The 24747-nt window shown below is 35.7% G+C and overlaps 1 protein-coding gene across 5 annotated transcripts in view; it reads right to left on the bottom strand.

Annotated features, from left to right (window-relative positions):
• FMN1 (formin 1) overlaps positions 1-24747 on the bottom strand; it is a 176481-nt gene that overhangs the window by 96835 nt on the left and 54899 nt on the right. For 3 of the 5 annotated variants that reach the window (XM_036384216.2, XM_036384217.2, XM_054515197.1), the window contains exons 5-6: positions 20417-20449; positions 11565-11626 (exon numbers count right to left, since the gene is read on the bottom strand). In XM_036384216.2, coding sequence (XP_036240109.1) covers positions 11565-11626; positions 20417-20449 — 95 coding nt within the window. The remainder of the gene's footprint in view (positions 1-11564; positions 11627-20416; positions 20450-24747) is intronic. The other 2 variants (XM_054515198.1, XM_036384220.2) reach the window with 1 other exon arrangement.

The following is a 24747-nucleotide window of genomic DNA, read 5'->3' as shown; positions in this document are numbered from 1 at the left end:
CAGTAAGAATTGTTCCTACACCTCACAATAAAAAAGTAACGACTGAACTCTTTCAAACAATCCCAGATCTCTAAATATTAATGTAGCCAATGCATAGAGTCCAATTCTCTTTCCAATTTAAAAATAATAAATACATAGCTTTATAGAGGAAATGTAGCAAAAGCAGTTGAGACAACAAACAAACAAAACCCCCAGCTATTTCCTACTCATTGTCCTTATAGATCCACTAGACTCAATATGTACAAATAAACTGGCCAAAGGCTGACAGTAGAATACAGTGGGTACAGGAATTGAATCAGGCACATGGAATGACCCTTGGGTGTTCTAGGCAGGGCCAGGAGCTGAATCCGATGATCCTCATGGGTCCCTACAACTCAGCATATTCTATGACTTTGGGATTCTGATTCTTTTTCACTAGTGGTAAGTTTCCAGTGACCTCCTAAGTATAAGGTAACAAACACATTTCCACTTTTATCACTCTCCAAAGAGTATGAACAGCCATGCAAAGCAGATCTATGAGACAAGGACACTCTACATATTTGCTGACCAGGACTATGTATTTTAAGAGACTATTCTGTACAAGATACAAACTGCCCCTTTCATTATGGGCTGCAGAAAGTCCTGTATCCTTTTAAGCTCCAGCATCTTCTCTCACTGCTCTCTGTGGACCTTCCATTATCTCTTAATGTTCTGTGCTCTTTTCCATGCTCTTCACAGAGTTATCTCCAGGATGCCATAAAGTCTGTGCTCCTCATCCTAATTATCTTGTGTCTGCTCTGTAAATGTTTCTGTCAATTAACATTAATTTAGGTATTGTTTCTTTCCTGCACATATACACATCCTTCCTTCAGTCTTTTCATGGTTAAGAACCATCATCTAACAATTTAAGATTGCACAAATTAAATCACTTGGAGAACTTCGTTATACAACACATAGCTCGTGCCAGCTCATCTCCAGTTCTTTTTCTACAGCTGTCCTACATACATACCACTTTACTCAGATCAACCCAATTAAAAAGGGTAAATAACTTCTCCATAACTTCTAATGAAATAATCAGATAGAGCTCTTGATGTGCCCCTGAAATTTTTTGGTAAACTTTCAAGATCCTGCAAGCATTATGAATCCAAATACATAGAAAAATATCTCTAATTATGTTCATTGTATTCCACAGCACACTCCACATTTAAGAATCCTATTATGTCCACTTCACCACCCAGTAAGTGATGTACTCTACTGTGGAATCTTTGTGCCTACAGAGACATTTCACTGGAATCTACATTCTTCTTGATTTCTATCAAACAGAAAATTGTTAATGCCTTGGATTTACTAACTTCTTACCACAGGCACGTTTGCTTAACAATGTTATTTCTTGAGACAAATGATAAAAAACTCTAAAAAACTAGATGAAATAATACATAATACAGCCAACTGTTAGCAATGTATGCTTAAAGGGGTAAATTTCAGGTTATTAATAAATAAATATTAATAATGGATAATTTAACATTTTACGTAGATTTTAAATGTTCAGTAGCTAACCTATAAAATTCCCACCAATACTAAAGTTTCTTATTTGAATAAATTCTTTTAAAAACATCAACCCATGAAAATATTCACTGACAAAACCCACTTTAAGCCTGCATGTATCTCAGGCAGCAATGATTTCCCAGACAATGGAATACCACACCCACCAGAATTTGCCTAAAAGAAGCAGCTACCTGTCATGCCATTCAAAAGCTAACAATCCTTATAGAAAGTGACTATGTGTTGATTCTTCCTAAATGCAAGATAGCTTATGCTAGGAAAAATAAATCCTACATAATATGTAAAAAATGGGTACCCAGCTAAATTGACACCAACCTACAAATTTCCAAGAAAACGTAATTTTGTGGACAATTTAATTGGCAAAATACCTAATATTGTTAAACTCTGCTAAACATTTAAATTCTGCAGAATGGAATGAGGTGACTCAGCATGCAACACGCCAATAAATGTAAATCATATATTGCATGCAATTTCTATGAGACAAAGGTAATCAAAGTATGAAACTACACCATAAGCTAAAAATTATTTTCAAACTTTTGTTGAACTAGGACCATGACCAGTTAACATGCAAAATCCAAACATTCCCTTCCTATCACAAACTTTGTAGTTACTATCTTACTCTACTTCTCACTTGCAGCTGTCACCATAGTCTTAGGACAGCCTCAGTTACCATGCACACAAAAATACTGATACCTATTCTCTGTGGTGGTGTTCAGAAGATTATATGCAATGAGGAAAAAATACCCTGAACATTGCTAATAAAATATTTTAAAATACAATATGTAGAAATATAGACTGATAATTAAAATTCTATATGAATTATTTGTTTTGATGATAATTTACTTGAGATAAGCTACAGTATTTCTCAATTGCCAGGGAATTACATGATGATGTGACATATTTTACATCTGGCATGTTAAATGTGAAAGCAATGCAAAAAATGGCTGAAAACAAGTTGAAGATGAAGTTTCAGTGACAAAAACTACAGAGGCAGTATGGATCCAATAAGAAAACTGATTGTAGTAGAGAGCAAGTTGTCTCTGATCTTGGGAGAATGTTTTTGGACACCTAACAGCTTTTTTATTACTGTGGCTGATTAAAATGAAAAGCCCTACTACTAAAATGTTCTTTTTGATGAGGTTTTTTGCCATGAACTATAGACCTTGCAGTCCAGTGGGATACAAATCCTTTGATCCTGTGCAGTCACATAAATTCAAAGTCGTAAACCAACATTGAATTTGATTTTATTAGTGTGGCTGATGTTTCCAGAATTGTAATGCAACCTTGTTTTTCTTCACTTTTCTTCCTTTTCTTTTGGGAAGGAGATGGAAAGGAGAGTTTACTGTCAACATTGCTTCACCATATAAAGAGCTAATTTCTTTGGCAACCAGGCTATAAGATCAGCCATTATAACAAAGCTTTGTAACTATATAGGAAAGCAAATATATATGTTGCTAAGTTGCAACCAATTATTTGAATTAAGTAAAAGCTGAAGCAAAAATCATTATTAGTAAAGCACATGGAAAACAGCAACCAAAGATAAAATTACATATCTATAGAAAGAAAATGAGCAGCAATGAATACTTCTCAACAGGAATTATTCAGTCAAATAGTGCCACGAGAAGAAAAAAAAAGTAGTTACACTTTTACAAACTAACAATTTTCATTCTTCATAATTGTGGTGGTGTGTGATGTAACGTTGTTTGATTTGGTCTGGTTCATCCTGAATAGTTTCCCCCTCTTTCCCTGGAAATCCCCAATTTCTTATCGTTATTTGTCTATCATGTTTCCCCTCCCCTATCCATCAGATGTGTCTTGTTGTCCCCACCCCTGGCCTTTGTCCATCACTTGGCAGCCCTGCCTTTCCTTCTAGAACCTTCTCCCCAGGGTGTCAAGTGATTGGGCAAGGGCAGGGACCCCTCCCCAGTTTTTTGCTGATTTGTTAGCCTCATACGTTCATCAAACTATGTATCAGTTTTTTCATACCCTCATTTGCCGTCGTGTTGCCCCTCCCAGGCCCTCCCCCTTCCCTTATAAGCTGTCATTTGCCCTCAGTTCGGTGCTCAGTCCTTCTCCCTCCACCCTGCTTTTTCTCCCCCTTCGACCTTCCTCCAATAAACCTGCCAACCCTTCCTGAAGGCTGAGTCCTCCTTTCCTTGCCTGCGCCTCCCTGCGTCTGCCGCCCTCCTTGCTCTCGCATCGTGGATCTCATCGGGACCCATAGGCGCGATAGGAGCTCCGGGCTCCTCAAGCGCCCCTTCGCCGCTGATCGGGGCTGAACGTGAGCCGGGCAAACTCATCACCCCAGCACCGCAGCACATAATGAACATAACTTTTGTCTAAAAGTTTTGAGAATTTTTAGAGATGATTAGTCTCTCTACCAAAATAGTGTTCTCAAGTGCAATCAAAACAAAAAAAGAAAGAGATTCTACATGGATAAAGAGAAGTATAACATCAATTATGGAAATGACTCTGTATTTGTGTAAAAGACACACCTATTTTAAACTAACATATACTGCAGACTAATTATGCATCACCACACTACTTTAGACATTCAAATTATAAAATTTGAAGAAAATATTACAGAAGAAAAAGTCTCAGAAAAAACAGCCTTTGTCGATTACTCAAAAGGGAGCAATCAGAACAATCTTAATTTTATCCCTTTCCACCAATGCTTCCATGTTGTGCAGCTATGCAGAAACTTTCTCTTCGACAGAACTAGTACCTCATTCAGTGAACACAATGGGAGATATTCCAGACAAAAGTTAAAAATTCAATAATGAAAAGCAGCAAGCTTTTAAGACTTTTGCATTGTGTGTGCTGAAGTTGAAAGGTATGTAAGAACAAAGTGTGGACCCTCAGAAAGAGAAACAATACCAGTATAGAAAAGGCCTGATAATGCTGACCTGGAAAAACAGATTCTGCACTTGTTCAAACTGCAAAATTCCTGCTTCAAGATGAGTCACAGGTCATTTTAGTCAGTTTTCCTCAAGCAGTCACCAATGATATACTTCTTTTACAAAAAACTATCTTAAGATTCTCGGACTCAACATGTAGTTGCAAAGTAAGTTAAAAATGAACTGTGATTGAATATTTTTGCAAATGTAAGCATCCCAATAAATCTGTTAAACCTTAGGTCCATGAATAATAATATTACATGCCAATCCTAACACATCTTGTAAAGTCCAGTTTATACTTAAACATCCTAAAATTAAAACTTATGACGGTAGAAAAAACTATTACGAAATTACTTATATTCAGATCAAATCTTGACCAATAAAGCAAGGGAGGGTATTGCTTACTGACCAACAAAATTAACATCAAATACTGAAGGGACTGTATTCATTCCAGGACATATATTCTGGAGAATACTGCCCACATATAAGTAAAACTTGTATTGTGATGCCCAGACCAAAGTCTTTGCAATCTATCTCCTACTGTTTTCTGTCCTAATTTCCAGGCTCTTTTGCCCTTCATCTTGCCAGTGTAGTGCCTCTAGTACAGTGTATGCTATAAGGACTGCCAGTCCTAGTATCTCTACTCACTGTTTTTTACCTGAAATTGCACCTTTCACATCTCATACACATGTCCAGCTCTGGTTGTCTGCTTTGCTTTCCAGTGGGTTTTCTTTCATTGCCTAACCATCAATAAGACGGTCAGGAGACAGACTTTCATTTTGAAAGCATTCTCTGAAGGGTGATCCCCACCTAATCAAGAGTAACTTGTGTCAACCATTAATCAGTGGAACTTAGTTTTGACCCACTGTTATTTTATAACAACTTTGGTGGCTTTGTGGAAATGGCAATTGAAAGTTTTTTCAACACCAGAAGATGCAATCAATGATCACCAGATTTGCAAAGTCAAAAGCTTCTAAAATCAGGTCTTTACTGAACATGAGAAAAAATAGTTTTATGTTTAAAAATTTAACCTCCAATTTCAGACAGATTTTCCCTTATCGGCAAAATGCTTATCCTTGACAAATCTGTCCCTGTCCTGTTAAAATCAGGAATATTAGAGCCAGAATTTTTTCAAAACAGAATATTACACGTTTAATAAAAAAAAAAAACAACTATACAACTACTAGACTTAAACAAGTATCTGGTGTAGTAAATTTCAAAGTGCAGATAATTTTTGCAAGAAAGCATAGGGTACATGTTTTCAAAACTAAAATGGTAAATTTGATACTACCTAATTTTTAATGGCTTTTATAATTCCATTATGACACTTCAGTTAATTTCTCTTGTATACAATTGTTTCCTATGTTACAGAGATCTTCAATATCTGTGAAAATAAAATGTCCTCTTGTTCAAAGTGTGCTCTCTACTTTATTCTCCGGAGTACTTAACATGTTTATTCAAGGCAAGGTGATGGGACAGATTAACTTCCATAAACTATGAAAAATGCAGCAGGTTATAAGGAACCTGCTTTTGTTTTGTTTTAGCCCTAACTAAGCAGAATTTTTCGTAATGTGTCTAAATTTGAGCAAGAACTCATTCTTGCTGATGTTCAAATGCTATAAATTGTCCTGCCCTATGCACATTTTAACTATGTACTACCACGTCCATGCGCTGAAATAGAGTTAAAGAGATTTTCACTGTTTTCAATCTAGGGAATATGGTCTGTGGTAATTTCTTAAATAAGCAGGAGAATCCTTGGATCAACATGTGTAATTAACAGCATTCCGCAGCTGACATGAAGTTTAAACAATACAAGTCTCACAGTGAAATTGCATTGAAAATAACAGAATGGCAATATGGCAAGCAGCCATATTGAAAAAAACCCACAACACAATGAAAGAAGAATCTTCCGGGATATTCAAACTATCTGATAAGAAAATATTAACAATGTAAACATATTGTTAAAGGAAAATAATAATGAGAAGCATACATTGCATCAAAAATATGACAAATGGAGGAGAAGAATAAGAAAATTTTGTTTACTGTAAGTATCAGAGCACAGCAGGAATGCTTAAAATTTCATCAATAATTTTATTATAGAGTATGATTTGAAATTGTAATGTGCAGATTTTTAAAATATTAACTAACTGGGGAATATCTTCACACAACATAAAGAATAATTTCAAGCTTCATTTCTGAAAGAAGACAAAATTGTCAAGTGGTTCCAAAGAGACTTAGTGCTGTTTGCTGAAAAAAGTTACTGTTTTATTGCTCCATTTCTTTGTTCCCTAGTCTGCCACTTTACCTTCTATAGCAATGGCTATGCAAATTTTTCAGTTCAGGAAATTTTTTTTTCCTGCTGGAATTTTACTATTTTAGGAAATGCAAACTTCATAGATAATGTTGCTGCCATTGTCTGGCAGCCTTAGGAGTTCTGAAATTGGTATTTTAATACAATTTCATAGGAGTTCAGTCTCTTTTTTCTCATAACTTTTATGCTTTTTTTAATCTTGACATTTTTTCCTCTCTTGCATCGCAGAGAGGCTCTGCAGTGAACAGGGAGAATTCCTCCAAGAGGACGAAGTAACCAAGATGAAGATTCATAAAGGCATGCAGTACACACACAGTGGTGCAACCATACATTTAGCAGTTGAAAGACTGAAACATTTCAAGTTAGGCAAGATTAGTATCAATAATTAACCACAAGCTGGGAGACCTTCATCAGTTCACCACATGGAAATGCTGAAAAGCCTGAACAGCTCATTAGGAAAGACTGACTAATAAACCCTTGCTGACCTTGGCTGCTCCTTTGAGCTGCAACACCACCAGAGAGAGAAGCATAAATGATACAGATTTTCTTCTGTATGTGCATGCTGGAATACAAAAATATAACAGAGAACACTCAAAGCAACCAGCCACCATATGGATGCATTTCATCTTGTAAATGTTAAAACAACAATCTCATCCTGAAGCAGAACCTTGTTACCAAAGTCAGAATATATCCACATATATTAAAAAGTTTTGGGTTTTATAAGTACTGTGGCATATTAAAGCTTTCAACACTATTAATCATTGGACTCCATATGCTGATAGCAGATTTCAAAACATAGTGACTTTTGACAAATCATGATATCCCTAGCCCATGCAAGAATTCACATATGCACAAACAAAACTGTGGGGGAAGAAATTCTTTTTCTCCAGAAAGGAATAATAAAAATCCTTAAGAGCATCCGGGTCAGATTTCTTTCAATTTAATCTGCTCAAAAGTATTCCAGTTTGTTATAATAGTCTACCTATAGAAAAAGAAGATTTAGACAAACTAAAATAGCGTAAGATGTTTTCATTTGGTGTTAAAACATCCAATTTGTGATGTATGTTCTGAAGCCGAAATTAAATTTTACTTTGACATCTAAGTAAAAGACATTTTAAATTGCCAAAATAAAACTGAGATCACCCAATTCTATAAAGAGGTATTTTGATAAGCTTTCTGGCATACAAGAGCTTTCAACACTATTCACCATTGCCTCCCACAGCTGAACTAAAAATTCCAAAATGTTGCAGAGAGAAGCAGCACCTTTTGTGGTACTCATGTCATAATTAAAGAGCAATGGAAGCATTCATAAATGGAAGCATACTGACCACAATGAAAAAACAAATGGGAAGGTGAAAAGACATAGAGACAAGAAAGAACTTAGGAAGTATTAGACATGAAAAAACAGATTTTTAAAAGAATGAAATGGTCATATTAGAGCTAGAGTTTTATTACTTAATAAAACCCTAAATGTTTTTATGCCTTTGTGGTCTCACAACAAAATAAAAATAAATTATCTTTAAATTATCAGATAATTTTGACTGGTGCTATGACTTTTCCTTTCACATTCCTTTTTCTTCCACATTTTTCAATGTTTTCTGGGGCACTTTGAGGCACTGGTCTTTAACCTCAATTTAGGATATGAAATAGTTTTCAAAGTTAAGGAAGTTCTGTGAAAAGGAAATTACTTTCTACCCACTTCTGCATTTCAGCTCTTGGAACCTTCACAAAAAAAGCAAAAATGCAAACATTACCATGGAGGCCACAAGGGTCACTATGAACACCTCATGATACATTCTTCCCTAAATGAGGCCAGCTTGCTCTTTCGTAATGCAACGGGCAGCTTTATACCAAGTGCATTGCCATTCACTATTTCTTAAGCTTCAGTAAGATATTCATAACTGTGATAGATGCAACTATACAGGTACTTCTTTCTAAAATTTGCCATGAGATATTTTAAGAGATGCAAAACCAGGGTTTTATTATATTTACTGAAATTTTTAATATTTATTTATGAATAATTTATAGCTAGCTATAGCTAAGTTTTTATCAAATACCTATTAATATTTCTTACACTATATTATATGACATGCATTATGTAATACTATTATGTAATAGAAATACCTGAAGATACTAATATTCTCAGTTTGGAAATATATAAAAGATCTAGTGAGCTGGTGGAAGCCTAACAATCTGTCGAAGAAAAACATCCATGCACAGAGTACAGGGTTACAGGACAGCTAAGGACTTTCCTTCCATCTTCAAAAACACCCTTAAACTCCCACATAGCTAAAGATGAAGGGATATTTGGGAGGTTTGTTCTGAAGGCAACATGGGGACATTAGGGAAAAAGTATGCTTGAATGTATGCTTGAATTTTTACTAATTTGATCAATTTAACTTACAGGAAAAAAAAGCATGGCGCACCCTTGTGCAGCTATATATTGGGTTAAATATTAAGCACTGTAGACAGAATTTTCTCTTTAAGTAAATTCCTTTCTTTCAGAAGTCAGGAGTCCATTTACATTATTTTGATTTATGTTGTTGTCATCTACTTAGTTGGTTGTTAGATACTCAAGATTTGGTTCTGCTGGACAAATACTATGAAGGTGTTGACAGCTACAACTTATCGATTGAGCAACTTCAATTTAGTTTCTTAATGTGCAAGATAATTTCTGACCTAAAACTAAAACAGATACACAAACAAGTGGGCAGGATGTCACCACACTCAGTTTAGAAGGAAGTATGAAACAAGAACACGTGTTTTGGGAACTTCTTCTGAAAGACTCAGCTGACATCTAGTGGCAAGAGCAGGGAAAGCAAAACACTTAACAGCACAGAACAGAAATCGTTCCATGTCTTTAAACTACATTATTCCGTATTTTGTTAACATTAAGTGAAAAATTCAAGAAATCCTTTGAATGCAGCAATAGCATCACCCATTTTAGACATTACTTTCATGTGGATGATTCAGTTGAATTATATACATTAATTAACCTTTCAAGAGTTAAGTGTTACGCAGATTGTCATGCAAGAAGAGATGGTGCAGATTCATAAGTAATTGACTTGGTGTAATACATGTTATAATCTTTATAAGTATACACATGACAAAAACTGAATTCAAGTGATATCAGAAAAACGAACAAAGCTTCAAGTTTTGGTGATAACATAAAGATGGCAAAAGGAAATACAGTACAGTCATATGCCCTCCCTACCCAGTGATTGTTGTGCATCTTTCAAGACTGCTGCATTCACAGAAACTTCAGTCTCATAGATTCAGCACCAACCCCCAGAAACTAGTGGTACGGGTAAAGCCCTGGCTGCACTCTGGGTATTCTGTATAAAGTTTATAGGAAATTAACACAGTGATAACAAATATTGAAGAATTAAAACCAATCTGGAATTCCTGTTCACATACTCAAGAAAAAAACCCTACAAAATAAGAAATAGAACAAAAGTACAGGGCACTTTCTAATGCTAAAGAATAAAAGTATCACTCACTTGTAAGCCAATATATACAGGTTTCAAGGAACAGAACCTAGATAATGTTGCTTACTTTCACTTTCAGAGGACAATTCAGTAATATTTTGAGAACTTTCCCATACATATAACTTCCATAATTTTAACATTTCTCTAGACCTTTTAAGAATAACAAAGACCAATGATCTGATAACTCCTAACCTAACCTTTTGCAGAGAAAGTATGATAATCAAACCTTCATAAACACCTCATAATGAGTTTGGATCTGTTTGCAAAAGAGCTGCTTAAAAGAAATTCCTGTCTGTAGGCTCCTTCAGTGCATAGCATAAAATCAGATTTAACCCAAGAATTTCCCATAGTTCGGATACTTACCATCATATTTTTCTGTTATGCCATTAAAGAATAAAAGGCAACAAAGTATAACATTAAACCATGACACCATTTTATTGCCCCATTCTATGTTCCCCCTGAAATTTTATAACGTAAATTTCAATACGTTGCATTATACAATGTGATCTGCCTAATGACACTGTTAATGTATCAATGTACTGGATTATCAGAATTCCCATGCTAGCAAATCTGTTTATTTTCCATTCTATTTGCTTTAATGATGATGAAGGAAATACTGAATGTTTTGTAATTGATGACCACTAACGATTTGGCATAGGAACCTGTATTAGAACACAGTGCAGCTATACTTAAGAATATATCATAACTGGTGAGAAAGGGAAGATGCTGGTAATTTTACCTAGGGGTGACCACCAAATTCAGTTATACTGCCATTCAAATTCCTGTTTTTATGATAAAAACACTCTATTGTAATATTTCACTTTCCTTACCACAGCCAAGGGAAAGTGAGTTCTAATACTAAACTGTGTTATTTCTGATTTTGATAACTAGTTGGTCAAGTTTACACTTTAAAAGAGCAGACATCAATACAGAGTGCTCAATACTAAACTTCAGAAAGTCTCACACATGCTTATTTTCCTGTTAAAATTACAGAAAATTGCTTCTACAGAAGTATGTTTCACTGAGAAAGAGTAAGCAGTTAAACACCAGTGCCAATACTGCACTGCTATGTTAGGAGGAAGAATTTAACAGAACAACAATAAGGAGAATTACAAAGAGGAAACAAATAAAACTGCTTTCAGACATCATTTATGAGTGCAGGTATAGATTTTAACAAAATTAGTTTTAGCTGAGCTGGCAGTCAACTGAAAACAACTTCTAGAAAGAAAGAATTCAATTCTTAACATTTGATAGAAAGTGTATATTTGCAGCACTTAAATCTGTAAAATGCACTAGACAGGGAAATATATAATTACAAAATTATACCTTTAATGTTTCAATTTCTTCTTTGTGTTCCCTCTTTAAATGCAGAATGGCAGCTTGGTACTCTGTAGAAATAAAAAAAGTAGATTCCCTTAGAGTCAGAAAACAATGTGCCATCTTCAGCATAGAATATTTCATACAACACCACTGGGTCCAGAATGCAGGTGTAGGCTCTCAAATAAATGACCTTTTGTGGTGGTGATGGAAAAGAAAATCTGAACACAGTAATTAGCATTTTTTTCTAAGACCACATGACCAGATTTTCCATGGTGTTTCTGACAGAAGAGGATAAAGTAGAGGTCTTCCATGCTAAGAAGGGAAAATGGGGGAAAAAATATGACAGACTGAAATAACAAAAGGAAACTATAGTTTTGCCTTATTTTGCAAATAAATGTGGAACTGATAGATATTATGACATGCACATGCATGCATACACACACCCTCACCTGAATTCTAAAACAACATGCATCAAGTACAGTGATTTAAATGGACAAACATACAATCACTATACACAGTCAAACTGGATAAAATAGCAATCACAAATACAAATGAAGACCTTAGAAGGTACCAAACAGTGAGAAACAAAGAATTCTTTCTCTTAATTCTATCGTATGAAGAATAATCACAGAGTTTAAGTACAGAATACTGTGAATGACATACAGGATAGCTCTGCCATTTAGCAAGAATACAACAAAATCCAAAGGCTGAGAGTATGAAACTGAAAGCCAGAGAAATTTAAAGCAGCAGTGAAAAAAATGAGGAGGCCAGGCATTGATCATGCAGGTTTAGTGATGGCATAGATTTATGAAACCTCTAGGACCACTAATACTATGGTTCCCCTTAATCCATACCATGCCTGCATTTGGCAGATGAAGAAACAGAAACCCCTTCAAAACACCGGTGTAAGGCTTTAGGAGACCTTAAGAGAGTCTTTGGTAAGACACTGGCCCAGAAGCTACAGACCTCCTAAACAAGTGACTGGAGCCTGTTGCTAGATGACCAAAGTCCCACTTCCATCTGCTTTCAAATCAAAATTTATCCAAAAGCCTGTTTCCAGTTTTCTGGCTTGGCTTCTGCCTCCTCAACTAAATCCTAATTTAAACAAGGTTTGAAGATAGGCCAAAGAATTTAAATTTTATTGTCAATGGTCTCTAAGACTAAGGGTCTGCATGACCCATTCAACAGAAGAACTAACAAAATAGCATTACAGTATCAAAGTATGGACCAAAATACCAGATAAATAAAATATTTCAGTGCTTATCTGCTCTTTATTTTTTTTTCCTTTTTCTCTTCAGAGCACATGAAGGAAAGAGGAAAGAAAAGGTAACTTGATCATCACCATGAATTCCACATGACATGGAAGCTTTTAATGTAAAGCTTCCACGTCATGTATACGTGGATTTTTTCCAAACACAGGTGAAGTTATAATCAAGCAGCTGAACTGATACATAAAATCAAAAGGAAAGGGGATCAATATTTTATACAGTGTAAAATAAAAACCTTGTGATTCCAGCTAGCTTTAGTATCTAGCTAAACTTCTCCTTGCCCTCTAGCAGGTCTCTACTTAAGAGCTTTCAGGCATAAGAGAATCGCCTGACTGCTCTGCTGGAATCACAGCTGGTTAGGTCTACAAACTTTTAGATTTTCTGCTGTAAATTCCTTTGACTGGTTGATATTACCTATGGATACAGGCTCTGCATATCCATTCACCTAAACAGAATATAAAACAATTGCCTCAGGTCTCCAGAAAAAGTTGTGACCCTTCTGGCACCTCAGCTGCCTTAAGCACTCAGTGTGCAGGGCATGAACCTTATGAATGTCCTAACTTGAAGGTTAGCTCTTAGTGTCACATGATAACTGAAGCAAATAACAGGCTTTGAAAATGCTCCTAACAATCAGTTCTTAGTTTAGCTAATAGTAGGATACAGATCTATCTTAACAAAAGATCTACTTTCTATGTAGAAATTGCCCAATGATTAAAATTCTTTGAGATTTGGGTAAGAGAGTCATAATTCACCTATGATAACACAGACCTGCACTAGGACCAGAAGCAGATATTTCACCATGTCTACCCATTCCCAACCCTTTGTTGCTTATTTTTTTATCTTGGCACAAATGTTTATGCAATTAAAGAATGATGGAAGAACCCCTATGAATGAAATCTAACATTGCACAGGAATTTAATTTTTTTTAACAAAAATTAAGTATATGTAATTGTTGGCATGTGTTTTTCATTGCTTCTAGCTGAAAGTTCTGAAACAAGTTCTAGAGATTGTTTTGTTTAAACTTTGTTCTAAAGCAGAAGACAGAGAATAGCAATTCTTTTACCATTTTGTTATTCCTTAAAAATATGCTTAGAAAGTACTAAGCTATGAGAATTAATAATAGAAACTATTTTCTTAAAACACTGCTATTGCATAAAAGCAAGTGCATCATACACTGATATACTGTAACAGATTTTATAGATTGTTTACAATGATATAAACTGACATTCAACAGCATAAGTTTCTAATTTTATTATTTTTAACTAGAAGAAACTATCTATTGGATAGAAGCTGACACCCAGCAAAGTACTTTAATTCTCAAGCAAATGTTTATTTTTCTGTACAAAATATTATAATGCAAATCACATCAAAATTATATTGCCTTGCATAATATAAAGTAACTCATGACCATTCCTTTTCTATGTTTTGTGAGGTCACCTTAATTTAGTACACAGATAGTTAACATTTTAAGAAAACAACCTGTATACAGAGATGGCAATCAGAATCATTAAAACGTTGAAGAATTTGACTAGAAAAAATAATTTCATTAATGCAATTCTAAAAATCAGTTCCTTAACATACTGGAAACAGAATAATGAAGTTTAACTATGCAGTGGTGCTGGAATGCTGCTTAGGGTGGTAAAAATCAAAACAGCAAAGTAAACAATAACGACATTTTAACAGAAGGAACTATAGGAGAAACAAAATATAAGTCAGGCTTTATAAGCTACTTAATTCTTAAATTCCATTTAACTAAAAAAATTCATGTAGACTACACATAAAATCCAGAAATACCAACGTATCACTGGATGATTTATCTAGGTTAAAAATTAACAATGCCAGAGTTGAAGAAATCTGATATGGCTCTGTAGCCAGCCTGATTCTCACATAACCACTGGAACTCATTTGGCCTTGTTAGCCAAGACACATGAACACCTGAGGGCAGGTCTCAGCACTAGCCCAGACACAAGGCTGCAGCTGAACTGCACCTCCCACTTCCTGGTGCTGCCCTACCTTAGGGACCTTCCAGACTGACAGGGAGAAAAGCTTCTAATCACAAACCACAGAATGGCTGAGGCTGGAAGGGACCTCTGGTCTGCACCCCCACCTCTCCCAGAGCTGGCTGCCTAGGACCATGTCCAAATAGTTTTTAAATTCTTCCAGGAATCTTGACCCTCCTCATCCTCTCTGGGCACCCTGTGCTAGTTTCTCAGTCACCTTCACAGTGAGAAATAATTTCCTGATGTTTAGTCAGACCTTTCTGTGTTTCAATGTGTGCTCAGACTGATCCTGATATCATGCACCACCCAGCTATCTCATTTTTACACCCTACATTATAGGTCCAAGCTGATCCTCGTGTCACAAGGTGACTCTTTACCTAGTTTGTGCAATGTCAGGGGGGGTTGCATTTTCATAAAATCAAAGAATCATTAAGGTTGGAAAAGACCTCCAAGATCAAGTCCAACCTTTGAGCAAGTATCTCCATGACCATTAAACCGTATCAAGAAGTGACATATCTACTTATTTTTTGAATACTTCCAGGGGTGGTGACCTGTTTCAGTGCTTAACCACACTTTTCCTAATACCCAAACTGAACCTCCCCTGGTGCAACTTGAGGCCATTTCACCTTATCCTAGCACTAGTTGACTGGGAGAAGAAACCAACCCCTGGCTACTACCTTCTTGCAGGTAATGAGCAATAGGTCTCCCCTGAGCCTTCTTTTCCCCAGAACAAACAACCCCAGCTACACTGGCTGCTTCTCATAGGATTTACATTCCAGATCCTTCATCAGTTTTGCTGCCCTGGACATGCTCAAACACCTCAATGTCAATTTGCTGAAGCTTTAAATTCTTTTATTATGACACATAACAGAAGGCTGATTCTACAAATATCCTGTTGTACTTGCCCGGCCTCCAATGTGCCTGCAAGAAGACAGTGGCTGTAGAGCATAAATTTATCTTCCCTTTAAGCAGATATTACTCCTAAGGACTTTTGAGACAAATCAGATAAAAATCAGATTGCAAGTGCTAAATGCACCAATCCTAAAAAATTACCACATGCAAATTAGGATTTTGTTACTGAGAAAATAATTTTAAAAGTCACTCATTTGCAAAGGGCAATCAAGCAAAAAAGTAAACAATCCCATTGCACAGATTCCACTCCAAACAGCTTGGAGTCTCAGTTTTTATTTACTACTTCTAATTTACTACTTTTTCCTTTGTTTTCAGAGCATGCCATCCCAAGAAAAATGTAATAGATCATGTAAGCTGTTGCCCACTGGGACATATTCTTGATTTTCTTTATTTTTGTAACCTGATGCTACCTGCAATCAATAATTATAACCCACTGAAGCTAAAGCAAACTTTCATAAAACTGATCATTTTTTCTAAGATAGTGAGATGAAGCAGAAACACATTAACAAGCCTTAAACAAATATTTGTTACATTTGCTGATAGCTAGCAACATAATATCATGTCATTGTAAAATGCTTCACTAAAACGTTTTTGAAGGTAATCTGAAAGTTGGCAAAGTACATAGGAAAATGTATAGAGACCTCAGTGATGACTAAAGATATATAGTGACATGAAAATGCAAAATTTCCTTTTTCTATGTTGTTGTTGGAAAAATAAATCAATTATTCATTGTAAAAAAAATAATCTATTTCCATTTACTTGCACTTTTGCCATAGCCAGCAGATAACGTTCTGATGAGAGAATGCTAAATTTGCATTCAGGTCTTCCCTACTTCTACTAACTTTGCATCAGCTGCAAATTCTCAACTCTTACTTTTCCAGTTCAATTCTATTCTTTTATTACAGTTTTTTGTCTTACTTTTTTCCTAATGAGTAGCTTGCTAAATGGTTTTTGATAGTAACATATATATTTCATATTTCCTTGTTCAACTGCATGTTCTTATAAGGTGCTTGGGAAAAAATAAACCACAATTTTTGAAGTGATGAACTACATAATTATCATGATCCTGTTCTGCCAAACGTTGATACAGTCAATATTAGAAAGTATCATAACTTCCAGCCATGCTATATTTGGTTCTGCTTACGTGCAACTGCAGGAAGAAGTAAATCTAATTAGTATTTTATCTGATTTTTAAAAAATTACTTTAGCATTGAACATTGCAAAGACAGAACCAGTGCAAACAGGATAACCTTCCTTCCCTACTGTCATGTTTGCTATCAGTCTGCTTCATGATTTTAAAGTATGTTGTCAATATGGATCATATAAAGATAACACGAACTAAAACAATACCAGTCCATCTGGAAAATACATTATTTTCTTCATCATTAGGTACTACAACATTTGAAATACTCCAGTTAAAGCCTGGAATTAACATCTACATAAGTAATGGGCTGCAAGAAGGAAATAAAATTGTGTTTTAACTAGCTACCAAGTGCAAGGAGGAAGTAACTCTGTGTCCTGTAATTTTATCAAACATAGTATGTGAACAGATAAATAACTTTTGTTGAAGCACAATGGAAAAACTGAAGCTGCAACCCCAAACAGTTCAAAATGGTTGAATAAGGAAGATAGACACGATGTGAACAAAGAGCTTAAAGTGCTGTACAGCATCAGACATGGAATTTGTTATAGAATCACAAACATCTACTGTGTGAAACAACAGAGTATCACGCTCTGTGAAACAGTGGACAAATGCCTATACCCTTATAGACATCAACATCTGCTAGAGTGAAAACTGTACAAATACACAAAGAACATTAGGGGTATGGTACATAGGTATGGCACCAGAAGTTTTATTCAGGTTCTCTTGAATAGCAATTTTTAAATTAAAAAGTACCTGGAACCCAGAAAGCTGACAGATACCAAAACTTACATATAGGGAAAAAAGTAGTCCAATACGGGAAAGCTGCCATTGATGGACAGCTTATCCTGATTAAGTTATACAAAAAGCACAATCTTTTCAATAGTTATTGTACTTCATGAGTTTTAAATTTAAACACAAAAAACTTGAAACAAGGAACATACATTCAATATATTGGGCTAATTTTTAAAGCAGTGCATTTTCTAAAATCTTGGTCCTGAAAGCTAATCTTGCAAATAAAATGTGTAACACAGGACTGCTTGAATCTACCCTTAACAATCATAAAAGCCAAGTATCTAAACAAGCAGAATATTCTAGTATTCATAGGCTTTTGGTATCTGAATATGAACAAATGCAACAATATTTATTGCCCCAACTGCTCAGCTTTATTATTTTTCCTGACCTTTTAGGATAAACATGCTCTCCAGGCAACATACCTGTAATTTCTGTGAGCCCATTTGGGACCATGGTTTCTACAGGGAAAGCTGAGTTACAATACTGAAGTGCTTTTGCCCACTTGCCTGGTTTCCCAGCAGGCAGGAAATAACACAAGTGGCCTCCAACTTTAGGTACCTAAGAGTTTCTACAAAACTCTGCACCACCACCAGAGTCCTGTGACGAAGAGCCCACTTTGAGTGAGATTTAGGAATGGCACTCCCCAGTCCAGTGCCCCCACCAAGACTCCCCCAAATGACACACAGCTCTCTTGTTCTTCCTTTCACTTCCCGCTGAAGCAGGATGGAGTTGAGATTTGGAGATGTCAAAAATGAAGATCACAGGTTGAGATATGAACAGTTTACTGGAAACAGCAATGAGATAAGAACAGGAATAGTAATGGTAACAATATTAATAACAAAAGAATACAAGACTGAGGGTGATTCACATGCAAAAATGCTCACCCTGGATCCTGAGACAATGAACAATGGAGCATGGCTTCCCCTCTCCTGCCATGCTTTTTTTGACTGGAAGCTGGAGTCCCTTTCTCCCACCTCCCCAACAATGATATAAGGTGGTATCAAATAACATTAGGGTCCTGGGTGAAACTAGGACATGAGGAAAATAGGAAATGCTTGCAATTGAATTGTGAGGGAGGAAGGTGTCTCAGACCAGACTGCTCAAAAGTCCATTTAATGGTAGTCTATACAGACAATAGAACTTCCCTAACCTAAGATCACTAATGGCATGTGCAGGGAAATTCTAACAAGTTCCAGTACAAGTTGCTTTAATTAATGCAAAATTGCCTTAACACCGTCTTATTTCCTACGAAGTATCCATGCAGCTGTGACAAACATGATTAGACTGTCATTATGAAACTTCAAAGGGAACAGGAGGGCTTCAAAGTACTTTGGATTTATTTCTTCTAATATGATATCTACTCACATCATCATCTAAATGGTGTTTCATGGTAGAATTAAGAAGTAGTTCTTCACTGACATAATGTAAGAAGAGTTTATCCTGGTCATAAGGTTTGTTTTTAAATCTTATAAGATAATCACACTGAATCCTCACCAACATCTAGTATTCCTAACTCAATTACAAAAAAGGATCAAGAAAAAAAAGAAAAACAAAAACAAATCTTAATCCCAACAAAGTTTTAAATCAGTAGATTGCTATTTTGTAATTCTATGAAAAGCATGACAACAGGAAATTACCCAATGAATAAACATACAGAGAAAAATATAAATGCTTTGAAACATGCCTTATTCAGTATTGCCAGTTACTTCAGCAAACAACTGCAAAAGTGACTCGACCAGTTGAATGAGATATTGAGCTACGTGGGCTAGTGGGAAGTGTCCCTGGCCCTAACAGGGGAGTTGCAGCTAGAGGATCTTTAAGGTCCCTTCACACCCAATCATATTCTATGATTCTATAATTTGATAATTCAAAAGAGCTGCTTAAAAGGAGCTTCTGAGTCACGAGCATTTGTTCAAAATATTTTTCTTAAGCTTCACTTAAAATCCAGAAAAGGCCAATGCTCCGCATGTCCTGCTCTTGGTGGGTATAAAACTGAGTAAGAAAACAAAGACACAGCAGGGGTTATAAGCGAAATAAACTTCCAAATATCAGGTTAATATAGTTAATTCTTTTTCTTAAAGGACAATTAAACCTCCTTTTCCTTCAAAAGATAACCCTACTGATTCATTACTGGAAGGCAGCCCTGCCCATGGCAGGGGTGTTGGTACTAGATAATCTTTAAGATCTATTCCAATCCCTTAATATACTATGAATCTATGATTACTAAGGCCATTGTCAGTTAGTATTTAATTAACTCTCACATGGTTGTCAATGGGATTTTACCGTATTTCTTTGTCAGCCTTACATGTGCTGTTGTTCTGAATAAGGATCAGTGTATGTCCAAATAGTTTTCCGTAACTCTAATGTTAAGATCTATGAGCATGTCAATTTTCACTACTGTCTTTGCTCCAAAGACTTTAGAGAAAAAAAAAAAAAAACCACTACCAAATTACAACATGTCTAATGTGAGAACAAGAAGAAAGTAACCTAAATTCCACTCACTTTAGTGGGAGAGCAGCCATTGAAACTGAAGTTCCACAAGCTAGAATTCTGAAAACAGTTCCTGATGTCTTATAGAACTTCTGTAGTCTTAACAAGTTTTTAGTTCTTAACAGTGGTAGATATAGCAGACTCAGACTTTATCACTTCTATTCCATCAAGGAAAGATAAATATGACCTTTATGGTAACAAGAGAGACCAAAGAGTAGACAGAGACAGACAACATTATACTGTTCCACCCACCTGGTGGTCCCTCCTTGTAAAGCTTTAGGTGAGCTAGAGACAAAAGCATAAGTAAGATTGTATTTAAGCTTCACTCAGAGAACTTGCACTTTACACTCATTAGCTTCATATTCTAGCAGGTAGTCTTGCACACCCTCTGCTTTTCATTTCATTACTAAAAATATATAACTGAGCTGGTATTCGAAGCTCCCCCTTATGTTATTTTGTCTTGCAAAAAATTATGAACTGCTTGTTTACTGCCAAATTTCTGAAGTGTTGCTAAACACTAGCTCAGCCTATCAAATAAAACCAAAATCAAATAGCAAGTACTTAAATAAATTTCTACCATGTAAAAATATCCCATGGGTGTTCCTTGGTTAACCATGGGTCACATGCAACACAATGAAAACAAAGCCACCTCTGTAGTAGCCCCCAGTACCAAAACCAGGGCACACAAACCGAATACACTTAGAAATATTTCTGTAAAGCTCTCAGCTTGATGCATACACAGAATATCATATGATGATTTTATTCATTCCTCAAGACTTACAATTGGAAATAACAATCATGCTCACTCATTATCGTATTTTCATGTTGTGTCTTAAGGGAAGGAGACCAAAGCAGATCAGAAAGCTTAGACTTTTCTAAGAGATTAATTCCTTACAGTCTGATTAGAAGACAGAAGTTTGGGGTGGGAACACTTTGAAGAATTCCTCATTCTGTTTTTCATTTCCAAAACATGCATTTAAAAAAGAAGATTTTAGACTGTGCAATAGCAGTGACTGATATTGCTGACATATGTGACAGACAAAATATGCCACCAGGTGGCAGATGGCAGAAATAAAACATAAAACAAAAAAATATTCTTCATGATTAGTAAAGTATGAGACATGCTTCACTGTTTTGCAAAGAAAATACACACTAAAGCACGTGTGCTTTTCCTAATGCAGAGAAAACTGATAATGAAATAAAATTTGGATGTTTTGGACAACCTACATAATCAAAATGTCTAATGTATGTTCAGTTTTATCATCACACAGAACTTTTCTGAACACAAAGCAACAACAATGCTTACAAATGTACTCAATATATGTTCATGAAAATCTTATAATACTGAGTGTGCTGCACTCTTCACCGACATTTCTAAAAGAAAAGATACAACCATTCCCTGGTCAATCTGCTGACCTGAAAATTCAACTTACAACCCCAGAAATACTGGATAGGGTGGGTCACAATGTTTTAAAGGGAAATTTTCACTCTTCAAAACTGTTGCAAAAAGCAAATACACACATTCAAATATTATTCAGTATTATACTATTGTGTTCACAACTGTGCAATGCAAGAATTGCCTTTTCTTCTTTGGCAATAAAAGAACTAACCTACTTAAATAATTTTAAATAAAATCTTACATGAAAACCTTTCCCACAGAAATCTCCATAACTCACATTTCAAGTAGATGGGTTACTCCTCAAACTTTACACAGCAATTTAGGAAACTTCTCTGCCATAATCTCAAAACTTCATGTAGAAAGCAGAAGCTTTGAAGTTAAATGAGCTATATAGCCGCTTGTGGTCAGTACACTCATTTTTGTAAAAAGCCATACATATTAAACTTGGTGTGTGGAAACATGCAAAATAATGTTAACACAATTTAAAGGTAATTAGAGAACAAAAGCTAGAAAACTTGAGTGCAATCTACCTTTCTTGAGATGTACCACACCCTGCAGTATAAAGAAAATCATTAACTTATAATTGCACTGATTCATTAAATTTCAGAATAGTGAAAGTTTCTCAATGCTTTCTCCCTGCGTGGTAACCCTTGGTCCCACTTTCAATACTCCCCTTTACTACAGCATATGTTTCCTCCTCTATTTCCCCATGTAGTTCTCATCTTTAACCACCGGATGTCAGAAGGGAACCTACTCACCACAGCTACACTTTTTAAATTACTTTTTATTTATTTTTACAGATGTATTGATGCGACCTTCCAGGCTCTCCCAGGCTACAGTCATAAATTAGCAGCAAATTTTCAGGCTTTTGTTTCAATAAAAATACACACAAGAAACTTTCACAATTTAAGTTGTTCTGTCTTGGACTGGTTTTTATAAAGCATAGCTGCATTTAAGCATCCTTTTATAACTAGGAAATTAAATTTTATTTATGCTCAAAGAAATTCACAAAATTACCTATTTTTTAGGGATAGAAGATCAGATAAAAGTAATACTTCATGTTGTTTGAAAACATGATTCTAATCCTCCTTCCCTCAACCCCATTCTATCTACTCCTACCCATCCTCTCTGCTTTAGTTACAGTAAAATTGAACTGTTTTACAGATCCATAATTCCTTCCATGTAAGTATGCCAAATCCACAGACTGGGAAATGAGCAGATATCCTTCACTTGAGCTTAATTTTTGGTTTGGTTTTGGGTTTTTTTGTTTCATTTTTAAGATAAGGAAGAACCCTCCAAACCTAAAATTTCAAAAATTCTCAGCACTGTAAAGATTCCCATACGGTGAAAATATGGCAGACATGAGAAAAGGAAACAAATGAAGAGGGACTTGTGGAAAATAAACAGCCCAAAACAAGCCAATAGTCCAGTATCCCAATACTGTCCAGATATTTAAATAATACAAACACAGAGTAAGCCTACCACAGGACATGAAGTATCTTAACAATAGCCACTGAATTCCCCAAGAATAATAGAACTGAATCCACAAAAAAACAGTGCTGGAAAAAACAGCATCCTCTTGATTGTCTGTGATGGAAAGGAAGAAAACAGTTACTCCTCTTTCTGATTGCAAAGCAGTATAAAGCACTATTCAAAAGCAGTCACCTGAGTAACTTATCTGCCTGACCATTGCTCAGCTGTGAGGGGTTACAGTTACAGCTCATTTACCTGATAGCAGAGATGAATAGTTTCGCTTGTCATTTCACCCTCCCAGAAAGGCAACACTAGAGGTACTGCTGCTGGGGACATTCAACACGAATTCTTTCTCAATAAACATCCTACTTCATTTTTACAAAACCAATCTATTACAGGATCACATTCACCAATGCAATATGGTAAACAAGTAACTCTTTTAACAGCACACATGAGGAACAGATTTATTCAGAGTATATGTCTGTGCCATAGCAGAGGGAGCAACCCTGGCAGGGCTGATATTGAATTTAACTGAAAAGAAATCCAAACATCAGTTCTAAATGCAGGTGCAAATTTTCAGATAGCATCACAACAAGCAAACAGTGAGACTGAAGAACAGGAAAGGGAATTCAGTAAAACTCAGAGGCATTTCTTTTACACAAAGGGCTTCATATATTTCAAAATAGAACCATGGAAATAAAATACAAAGTCATTCTTCTTGTGTACACAATGGCTCTTTCACTGTGTTTCAATTATATAACAAGAATCATCTCGTAAAACCCTGTGACTTTTGGGTCTTGGCAAAATTGGATTGCTCAGGGGCATAGTACAGTCTATATCTCAAAATGAAAACCACAGTAAAAGAAATAATTCACACAATTTGCCTTCATTATATGCAGGCAACAGATTAATCTTCTCACTAGGAAAATATTAAACTTAGAAATCAGCTTTCTACTCCAAGTAGACTAAAGCTGTTCTGTATGTGAATCTCAAGCGTGCTTGTATCCGTGGCTACACATGTATGTCTATCCAGACACGGCTCTGGATTCTGTAAAACCTGTCCTTGTTAGGCACCTGAAAAACATGCACCCAGACTCAAAAACAATAGGTCTCCTAAAATTACTACAGAGAGTATGCATAACAAAAATAAAGCAACGATTTTTATTGAAAAACCGGAGCATAACTCTTCTTCTCTCTCACCTTGAAAAAATATAATACTCAGTGTATGGGAAGGCATGGACATTTTATCCCATGGCCTTAGGTACGTTTACCATTCTGGAACTGTGTGCCTGGTCTGAGCTTTTTTTTTTAGATTTAAGTTTGAAAAGTCAATATTCTTTCCTATTCTGCATCTCCATCTGAGGCTAAGAGCCTATAAACAGAAAAGGAATTTAATTTGACTTGAAAAATAGGTCAGAATTCTTATCCTAATTTTACGGATGGATAAACTGTAACTTGGAAAGGTTCCCAAAACTTTCCTGAAGCCATTCCATAAAGTAGTAAAAAAAGACTGAAAATTGTACACAAACATCTTAACAACAAATATTCATCATCCACAAGTGCCTATCTTTTTGTTCCTGTCTCAAGAGACACAGTATGAATGACTGTCAGCTGAGGTGGGGAGGGAAAAGTAAAGGGTATTATTGTTGCTTGATTGTTTTGGAGCATGGTTTTTGTTAGAATTTTCGAAGTAAATCTTAGCCCAATACCT

Source organism: Molothrus ater, chromosome 6 (genome assembly GCF_012460135.2).
Source record: "Molothrus ater isolate BHLD 08-10-18 breed brown headed cowbird chromosome 6, BPBGC_Mater_1.1, whole genome shotgun sequence".
Classification (NCBI taxonomy): Eukaryota; Metazoa; Chordata; class Aves; order Passeriformes; family Icteridae; genus Molothrus; species Molothrus ater.
The sequence above is the reverse complement of the archived record's forward strand: the minus strand, read 5'-3'. Positions and strand labels throughout refer to the sequence as shown.